Genomic DNA, 10,053 nt, shown 5'->3' on the forward strand with positions numbered 1-10,053 from the left:
TCCCCCCTCCCAGGGAGTCCCAGAGTCCGGGCAAGGCAGGGCTCCTGTGCCTGCTCCCTTCCTGGTAAAGCCATGGGTTGGAGCTCAGCCTGAAGTGAGAGACGGGGTGAGGGCAGACACACCGCAGGTGCAGCCAGGACAAGGCTGCGTGGCGCCGAGGTCCCTGGGGTGGCAGACACCGTTCAGTGAGTCCCCGTCTCTGCGGTAAAGAAGGTGCCGGCTGGCAGGTCGGATAGAAACTTGTGCTTTAATAGATCTCTGTGTGAGTGTGGGCGTGAGTGTGCGCGTCTGCAGGGCCTCAGCGGGGCCTCTGTCCTTGTTCTCTGCTCATCCTCGCAGCCAACGGAGGCCCCTCCCTGTGGGCCGCCCCTGCCCCGGGCACCCCGGCTGGCAGAGGTCAGTCTTTGGTACGATGCAGACACTTTGGTGTGCCAGGGGCGGGGCGGGGGGCCGCGCAGCTCTCATCATCTCTGCAGCGCCAAGAGGAAGACGGCCAAGGGCCCCCAGAGCTGTGGGCGGGGCTGGTGGGGCACTCCACTGCCCGGCATCACCACCACTGTGACAGGAGAGAGGGAGACAGCCAGGCGCCAGTCAGTCTGGAGGACCAGGGAGCCGCAGGCAGGTGGGGGGCTGTGGGAGGGCCCGTTGCTTTCCCCCGCTCTCTGGGGACCTGAAGCAGACATTGCCCTCATGCACATAGACACACATCAGCACGGTCTTGAGGTGTGTGGTGTGGGAGTTAACTCAGCCTGCGGGGGTCCGGGTCCTGGCTCTGTGGCTAAGACATGGACGTTCACTGGACCTCAGCGGGCCTCAGTTTTCTCATCTGTAAAATGAGTCTAATAGGAAGAGCCACCCCAGAGGATTTCTTTGAGGATTGAATGAGCTCATGCGTGTACAGGTTTTTGTATCTTGCCTGGTACATAGCGATTGCTCAGTAAACCTGAGCTGTTATGACTGCAAACATCTGGCCCCCGGGGGGAGCACACGCTCACATCTGGACCCACACACACAGAGATACATGAAGACAGAAGCACAGGAGGCACTGCGGTACGAAGACAGCCAAGCACTCACAGGAGGGCAGGGTCTGGTCTAACTGTCCCACACACCCCACAGCCTGAGCCCGGCTGGAGCCTGTGTGTGCACCTCGTCACTGACACACACAGCTGTCACCCAGCCTCTCCGAACCCCCATTCAGACACAGACACTCTCCTCTCCCTGACACAGGTGCCCACCCCCAAAGTCTCCCCCAGATTCATCCACCTTTCAATCATCACCTTTATTGGGATCTATCTGCTTCCGGGGACATTCTCCCTTCTTCAGTGTGACATCGTCTATGGCGATATCTCCCAGGTAGCCTGAGCCTCGAACCCCCTCAAAAATAATCTGGGGTGGGGTCAGAGAGCAGGGAGCAGAGGTTAGGAAGGTTCTGCAAGACAGACTGCCCATCCCCACACCCTGCTGCTTTCCGCATCAGCTCCCAGGACTCCCAGGAACAACACGGGCCTTCAGAAGTGATTCCCACCCAGAGCACCCGTCAGGGGCTGGGAGTGCCTGTGAGGGGCTTGGGCCGGCAGACTCACCTGGAAGGGCCCGCTGGGGTTGATGGGCACGTGGGCCTGCTGCCACACGTTGCCCTTATTGCCACTGAGGGACCACGCGTGCGTGTCTAGGGCTCCTTTGTTCCGAGACCGGACCAGGAGGTTGAGGGAGCCTGCGGTGGGCGTGAAGAGAGGGGGCCAGTGAGGCCTGGACAAGGGCACCCTCCGCCCCCACCACTGCCCGCAGCACAGCCCCTGTCGGACGGGCCTTTCTCCCGTCACAGACTGGTTCGGTGGCGGGGCTAACAGGAAAGAGTGCCGTTCATCAGGCCAACCTGCAAATTTTCTTTCATTTCTCCCCTTCCTTCCCGATCAGCTAACCCCCCGCCTGCGACACACACACACACACACACACACACACACGCCCCTCCGCCCTCTCGACCGGGAACTGGTCCCAGGATGATGGGCCCACGTCTGCGCTCACAGCAGGATTCCAAAACACACCACGCATACCCATGATACATGGGATGATTTCTGGAGGTACAGCAACCAACTACAATTGTAATGCTTTTATATATGTTTTAAGATGTGAATAAAGCTAGCCCTTCGAATCTACAATTTCTCTAATAGTAATCGTGCTAAGAAAAAGGGAATGAGTTGGTCGAAAGAGAGACTAATAGATATGCCACACAGCTGTGGTAAAGAGTGAACGTAAAGTTTTGGAGGCACAATCTGTGGGTACTGAGTCCATCTGCCCACAGCCACAGGCCTGGAGTTCTGGAGGTGCTGGGGGACAGGGGAGGGCCATGGATTGGCTAAGAACACCCAGGCCATGTGGCGCCCCTCCCCGGCTCTCCCAGCCTACCCTGAGCCCCCAGTGACATAAAAGACCCGGCTCAGAGGGAAGAGGAGTGGACTCAGGCAGTGCAGGGTGGCTGGCATTTCCATAGAGCTGCCCACAGACAAAGCCACACCATCTGTGACACCAGACAGACAGACCCCCTGTGGGGAAGAGCCACCAAATGTTACCTGCTGAGATGAAAGGACTTGGCTTGGACCAAAAAGAGCCCTCGAAACACAAGGTCTGGGGACAGCTGGTGCCTAGAGCTGCCAGGTAGGGTGGGAGGGGAGGGCAGAGGAGGGACCAGGACAGCAAGAAACGCCCCTTTCCCCAGCAGCAGATCCAGGCCTGGGCAGGGGACCCTCGCCAGCAGATGGGGCCACGAGAGGGCTGCCACTAGCACCCAGTGGCCAGGGGGTGCCACACTGACTCCAGCAGGCTCAAGCCCTGTGCCTTCCGGGCTCCCCACCAGCCCCAAAGGGACCTCTTTCCCTCCCCCTTCCTGGAGATCTCCCCCTGTTCCTACCCCACTTGGGGTCCAGCCTCATTCATATCTTTTCTTCCTCTGCACCACCCTGTCCCAAGGACACTGATAGGGGAACCCCACTTTTCACTGTTCAAACAAAAATTGAATTTCTGCCCCCTCCCCTGAGCACCCCATTAGCTCCAAGATCTCCCTGCTCAGGGGCTTCCTGATGGAATTCACAGTGTCGACCTTCAAACCCCCTTAAGGGCGGGCCTGCTCACTGCGTTCTCCCCTGTGTTCCTCAGCCGAATGGGCCTGCATGGTGGAGCCTGGACATACGCCCGCTTTCCAGCCTCTGGGCTTTGCCTCGGCTGCTCCCACTGCTGAGATGCCCCTCCGGACCACATCCCCCTCGCCAAACCCTCCCTGTGCTTCCAGGTTTCTCTGAATGGTCACCTCCTCCCAGAAGTCTTCCCAGGCGTTGGCTGGGAGTTCTCTACGCTTCCTGGGAGCTCTGAGCCCTCAAACTGCAGCCCCCAGGCCCCGCCCGCTCTCCGCGCAGGGGCATGGCAGTTACTGGGAGTCCCATCTTCTCTTTCCTGTGACTCCTTGAGGGAAAGTCTGCATCCAATTGCTATTGGTTCTCAAGAATTAAATGTGAGAATTTTTCACAACTGTCATCAGGAGTGAAAGAGGACTTCCATGGGATCTCAGGATTCCAAGTTACCTCGGGGCTTATCATTCATTCAACTAATCAAGCACCACGATGTTCCAGGCACTATTCTAGGCACCAGAGATACGTCCGTGAGTAAGACAAGGACCCTGCCGTGCGCGCTCTCTTGGTGGCAAGCACTGGACAGAAAATAATTCAGAGGCTGCCAGGGACCTCTCTGAGGAAGCCTGCATGAGGTGACAGGAAGAAGGTTCCAGGCCAGAGGGACATCATAAGCAAAGGCTTCTAAGGCAGGAGGAACCCTCCCTGAATATTTAAAGAAATGCAAGGAGACCCGTGTGCTCAGCCCACGTGGTCGCCAGAGGAAGAGCAGGAGAAAATGAGGCCAGAGAAGCAGGCAGGGCCCAGTTAGGTATGGGAGGCCTGGGGAAGATGGAGGGGAGGGGACAGAGCCGGTAGTCGCACGGGATGGACAGGGGTCCCCTCCACAGCACCCCCGCGGACAATCTTCCTGTCCAGGGACAGGACAGCCCCCTCTTGCTGGGCACATCTGACGCTTACAGGGTCCTTTCAGCTAGAATCAAATCTGCCCCCAGAGGCTTCCCCTGACAGCTCGTTCCACGCCCTGGGGAACACGGACAAGTTCTGGAGCCCACACACCTGGCATCCCAGCTCCCAAGGCCTGGTTTCCCGGGGCCCCACTGCACCCCGCATGTTCCACCTCTTGGCAGCTGGGTCCCAGGCCCCTCCTGAGTTGGGGATAAAATGACCAACTCTCTGAATTTGCCTGGGATGTGGGATTTTCACTATAAAACTGGGAAAGACTTGGGCAAAGCAGAGTTGGTTTCATTGGTTACTCGAGCTGGGAAGCAAATGGAAACAGAGGGCTGGGCAGAGCAGCCCTGGTCACCCCAGCCCCGCCCCCCCACCTAGGGCAGAGCAGGCAGCCATGGTCACCCCCAACACACACACACACACCTAGGGCAGAGCAGGCAGCCCTGGTCAGTCCCCCCGCACCTACCCCAGAGGCTTCCCACAAAGCCCAGAGCCAGCCAGGGGCAAACTGGTCTGTGCGGATGGTCTGGGGCCCAGGGTACGAGGACCCTCCACCCCACCCCATTCCAGTTCACCCGTTCGTCTTGACCCGTCACGCGGGCTGTGGAGACTCCTCCATGGTGAGCCTTTAGGTCTACACTTGTTTAAAGTCTCTCCTCTACTGGGCAGCCTTGGAGAACAACTAAGTGTTCTGTGGCCTGGCGAGGCACGGCCACTGCAACGCACAGTTCAGAGGGAAAACAAGACTCGGACAGTGTAAAATTGGAGGTGGGGGGGGGGGCGCGGAATAAATGTGTACTGCTTCTATATGCGTGAAGTATCCCTGGGAATTTCCCCAAAAATCTAGGACAATGATTGCCTTTGGGGTGGGGCTACAGGGAGCAGGAGGACTGGGATGCGGGACTCTCATCATGCACCTTTTGTGCCTTTTGACCCATAGAGAATATGTCACCTCTCCCATAACTAAGGAAACAAGCAAACACATGAAATTCTTTAGGTTGTCAATTCCTCAGAGTCATCTATAACCAGGCCCGAGTCGGCCCCCAGCACCAGCGGCCTTGGCCCCTGTCCTTCTGCTGCGGACACGTGCACAGTGGCCACTAAATCGCATCTGGCGCAGTTAGCTGCTCAGTGTCTGTCTCTCTGACCTGACTGTGGTGCCCAGAGAACAGGGAGCGTGTCCAGGCGGTCACTGCAGCTCCTGGGGCCGGCACAGAGCCGTGCTCTGCGGCCAAGGCTGCGCAGACCAGCTCAGCGGTTCATGTGCCGCTCCTGCCGGTGCCACCTCTCCCTAAGGGACTCTCAGGTCACACCCACATCAGGAAGCAGACTTCCTCCCACGGCTCACAAAGCAGCACCCTCCCAGCTCTGTGTCTGGGGTCTGAGGGAGTCAGGCAGGTTTGGGCTGCTGTGTGGATGCTTAACCTCGCAGGCACCTCCCTCCCCGGGTGGTTGTGAGGGACGATGAGACCACAGATGCAGAGCACCTGGAATGTCACGTGGCACCTGGCAGACACTCGGTACAAGCGACCTCTTAGCTGTTTCCTCCATCCCCTCGTGACCCCACCTCATCCTGCTGGAGCCATTTCCCCCCGGACTCAGGCAGCCTGAGCATCTCAAAACCCCACACGAGCTGGCTCTGGACCCCCATTTGCGCAGATTCTGCCCACAACCCTCCAAGGATCTGGGATTCATCCACGTTGGGAAAGCCAGGCCCCATGTGGCAGTGCCTAGCCTCCTGGGGACCCCCTCTCCGCCCCCAGCCCCAACACACAGGGGCAGACTCCTGGTCTCCTGACTCACCGATGTGCTTCCCGTACATGTGGTAGAAGAAGGAGACGCAGTAGAACTTGGCGCTGGCGTTGTACAGGGGACTCACCAACCGCGCCCGGTCCCCCAGCTCCCGGGGCCTCGACGTCTCAATGAACATGTAGTAGCCTGTGGGGGAGGGGAGACACCAACAGCCTCCTCTTCACCCCACCCAGATCAGACCTCTCGCCTCCCGATTCCTTCTCTGCCATGGTTTCAGCTACAAACACCAGGGGCCTTGCCCAGCCCACCCGCCCTCCCAGCCTCTCAGCACGGGGTCTAGGCCAGCCTGCACGAGTCCTTAGCCTTGCTGAGGCTCTTCTTCCTGATCCTCTGTGCGGACAGGCTGTGTCTCCCTCAGACGGGGCCCCCTCAGGACAGGGCTGTGTCCCCGCTCAGATGGGGGCCCCCTCAGGACAGGGCTGTGTCCCCCCTCAGACTGGGGCTCCCTGAGGACAGGGCATGTCCCCGCTCAGATGGGGGCTCCCTCAGGACAGGGCTGTGTCCCCCCTCAGACTGGGGCTCCCTGAGGACAGGGCATGTCCCCGCTCAGATGGGGGCTCCCTCAGGACAGGGCTGTGTCCCCACTCAGATGGGGGCTCCCTCAGGACAGGGCTGGGTCCCCCTCAGACTGGGGCCCCCTGAGGACAGGGCTGTGTCCCCCCTAGATTGGGGCTCCCTGAGGGCAGGGCTGTGTCTCCCCCATTAGACTGGGCTCCCAGAGGCCAGACCCCTGACACAATCCTCATTCCTAGCAATAGGCCATGTCCTCACCCTCAGGGGTGCCGCTGACGTCAGTGGGGGGACCGGTATTGGGAGAGCGCTTGGGGTTCTGGGTTAGGGCGTTCTGCCGAGTCCAGTCAAAGTTGTCTGTCAGGTCCTGGGTGTAGCCACAGATCTTCTCATCCTCAAAGTGGCAGGTGTTGTCTGCACGGGGCGGGGAGTTGGGGGGAGACACAGAGGGTCGGCCTCCGGGGGTCCTCTGGTCCGGCTCTGCCTCCCTGCCACCCCGGGCAGCTCCCCAGCAGTGGGCCCAGGATCCCGAGGCTTGAGAAGCCAGGCAACAGGGCCCCTGGCTAACTGTGCCCAGATCAGGACTCCTTCGCCTTTTGTGCACCACAGACTTCCTGGAGCTAGTGCAGTCCAAGGACCCCATCTCGGAGTAACAATTTTAGATGCATAAAGTGAAATACAAAAGGTTGCACAGAAAATCAGTTATACTGAGAGTTGTCACATGTTTCTAAACAAACTTGTGTTACAATAAGTGGGCTTCTTCATTGTCTAATTAAATCAGGAGATCTGGTGTTCGGTCTAGTAACTGCCGTGGTTTTGAAAGGCTACTGGACGTAACTGGTATGGAGAGAGGGCTGCAACTTGAGGTGATTGATGTGCAAACCTCAGACTTCTGGGGACAGTCCCAGGTAGCGACCACACTACTGTGCTTGGCTGCCTACATTCCCCATCGAAGGTGATGTTACATTTCCGCTAGAAGTTGGGGAAAATAAAGGAGTGTGTGTCCGTCCAGGCTCCGGATCCACACACACCCCTAAATTCTGTACACAGATCCTTTGGGGGTCCATGGATCTCAGGTGAAGGATACCTGCTCCAGAGAACAGGAGACACGGGTGAGCCTGGACTTTCTTTTGGGGACAGTGAGGAGGAAGGTCCTGAGTTAGAGGTGTTCCCCAGCCCCACCCTTGTCCCCCTCCTTTAAGGCCCAGAATAAATCCTGGATGCAAACATGTCCAAGCCCAGCCCTGCTCCCTTCTGCTTCTCCTTCCAGCCGCTGGCCTCCATCCCACCTTCTCTCCGAGTATTTCTTCGGGTCCCTTCCTCCCACCAGGGGTGCTTTTGTGTCCCTAAGAAGGAAAAGTGGGTGGGAGTGTCTCACCTGACAGACTGGGAGAGTTGATAGCTGAGAAAGCAAGCAAGACAGCCAAGTCAGAACCGAGAGGGGCTCTGCAGAGGGGCCCGAGCTTCGGACCAGGGGCAGGGTCCCCGGGGCCAGGACTGGGAGCCAGAGGGGCCTGGCCTCAGTGACAGAGCAGGACACAGCACAGTGGTGGGGCCCATGCTCAGGGACCGTGTGGGAAGTGGGGAGGGGATCCCCTGGACACCAGATGGACCCGCCCTTCCCACTCCCACCACCACCACCTACGCTCTGTGTAGTGGATGATGCGGGAGGCCATGTCACCGGCCCCATAGGTGGTGTAGGGCGTGAGGCGGACCTCGTAGCTGTGGGGCACGCGGAGGTCGGTCAGCATGTACTCCAGCAGCTGCCCCTTCTCCACACGCCTCACGGGGATGGCCTTCACCATGGCGCTGTGCTGGTTCAACTGCAGGTACAGGGAGTTCCCATGCTAGGCAGGCCGTGCCCGCCACCAGAGCACCAGCCCAGGCCCTGGTGTGACTTTGGGGGTCAGGGTCAAGGAGTAGAAAGAGCAAAGGACTAGGAAGCCAGGCCCTCAGATCCCTCATCTGGGGAACAGAGCACTCACCCCTCAAGCCCACCTCCCAGGGCCGGCTTAATAACAAATAATAGCAACACACATTGAACACTTTAATGTGTGTGAGGCACTAAATACCTAACCTAATCCTCAAAATGATCCTATGAGGTAGAATATTGTAATTTTACCTTAAGCTTCTGATGTAAGAATAAAGTCTGAGTTTCATGAGCAGACCTGGCTCTGCCCCCTCCCCCTCCACGGACCCCTGCCCAGGTCTCAGGGCTGTGCCCAGAGCGTGGGTGCAGAGTGGGGGGTCAGTCCCCAGCACCTCCAGCTCCGCTGCTGTGTCCAGAACACTTCCTCCCTGGCACTGAAGACTTGTCTGTAAGAAGGGTCGGTGTGGCCCAGCCCCATCTCCACCCTCTCCCGGGCTCCATGAGCACCTCAGGGTCAGCTGACCCCCCCGGGGCCCCCAACCCCTTGGCCCACCTGGCGGACACTGAGTCTGTAGTTGAGCACGGGGTCGACGGCGTCAGGTTCCCTCTGGGTCCACTGCAGCACGTAGGAGTAGTTCTTGGACAGCTTGTGGCTGCGGGTGGGGTTGGGGGTGTCGAAGTAAAACTCCGGGCTGTAGGCTTTGGCTAAGAGGGCGGGGAGGGGGGCATGGGGCCATGGAGGGTGGGGAATGGGGAGAGACAAAGAGAGGAGGCATGGGAGGGGGAGACAGGACAGGGTGGGACAGAGAGATAAGATGGGGAGACAAAGAGAATATTGTGAGGAGAGGAGATGAGGGGATAGAGGGGTTTGGGGAGGATGAGGGTGGGTCGGAGGGAAGGTGGGAAATGGAGAAAAGGGAGATTGAATTTTCCAAGAGATGGCGTTGGTGAGAATGCAGTGGCAAGGCCAAGGTAAAGACAGAGCAGCGATTAGAGGAGACACAGGGAAGAGGATTGGGGGAAAGATGGGAAGAGAAGGGCCAAGGCATGGAGGTAGAAGGAAGAGAAGACACAGGAGAGAGACAGGCAAAACGGTGGGGAGACAGGGAAAGTGTGGGAGAACAGGGGAGAGGGGAGGAGGTGGGAAATGTCACAGGGGCCTCTGGCTGGGGGGCTGGGGAGCTGGGGAGGTGGCCAGTGGCCTGCGGTGTCAGCCCCCTGTCGTTGTGTGAGGGGATCCAAACAAGAGCTACAGGGGCACCCAGCCAGTCTGGGCTGCTGGGAGAGCTGGGAGTGCGGTGATAGGGGGGACAGGCATCCTGGGGTTCGCCGCACTGCTCCCAGCTCTGACAGGGAACCGGTTCTCCCCAGCGGAGGAGAGAGACGGTGGGCAACCGTGCCAGGACCTTTGGGTTCCCCTCGCCCCTCACCAAGACCTCCACCCCTCTCTGACCCTCCCACTTCCGTCTGCAGCCCCGTCAGCCCACCCAGGAATGGAGACGAGGAGGTGGGGCTGAGAGGGATGTCTGGGCTCCCAGGGGCTGGGAACGCTGGGGTGGTCGCTCAGGAAGGGTGTGCGGGCTGCCTCCACCACCCACGAGGTTCTAGGGACCCCGTGAGGGGCGGTTTCTCCCCCTTAGCTACAGCTCTGGCCCCTCACTTTGGGCCTGCGGTCAGGAAAAGAGTAGGTTCCCCACCCCCACCCCCAGCCCAACCTCCCTCTGTGGGACCAAGGACGAAGAAGGGGGGCTTGAACCCTGAGCCCTGACCTGTGTGTGTGTGTGG

General features: G+C 59.3%; 1 protein-coding gene across 1 annotated transcript in view; it reads right to left on the bottom strand.

The window, feature by feature from the left end:
* Window positions 1–228: 228 nt before the first annotated feature.
* The window catches only part of MDGA1 (MAM domain containing glycosylphosphatidylinositol anchor 1), a 72,849-nt gene continuing 63,024 nt past the window's right edge, over window positions 229–10,053 (bottom strand). The window contains exons 10-17 of the mRNA XM_014545717.1: window positions 8,822–9,415; window positions 8,044–8,221; window positions 7,777–7,800; window positions 6,660–6,812; window positions 5,880–6,014; window positions 1,584–1,714; window positions 1,278–1,386; window positions 229–556 (exon numbers count right to left, since the gene is read on the bottom strand). Of these exons, the coding sequence (XP_014401203.1) occupies window positions 465–556; window positions 1,278–1,386; window positions 1,584–1,714; window positions 5,880–6,014; window positions 6,660–6,812; window positions 7,777–7,800; window positions 8,044–8,221; window positions 8,822–9,415 (1,416 nt within the window). The 3' untranslated portion in view covers window positions 229–464. The remainder of the gene's footprint in view (window positions 557–1,277; window positions 1,387–1,583; window positions 1,715–5,879; window positions 6,015–6,659; window positions 6,813–7,776; window positions 7,801–8,043; window positions 8,222–8,821; window positions 9,416–10,053) is intronic.

This window comes from Myotis brandtii, unplaced genomic scaffold (genome assembly GCF_000412655.1).
Source record: "Myotis brandtii unplaced genomic scaffold, ASM41265v1 scaffold420, whole genome shotgun sequence".
Lineage (NCBI taxonomy): Eukaryota > Metazoa > Chordata > Mammalia > Chiroptera > Vespertilionidae > Myotis > Myotis brandtii.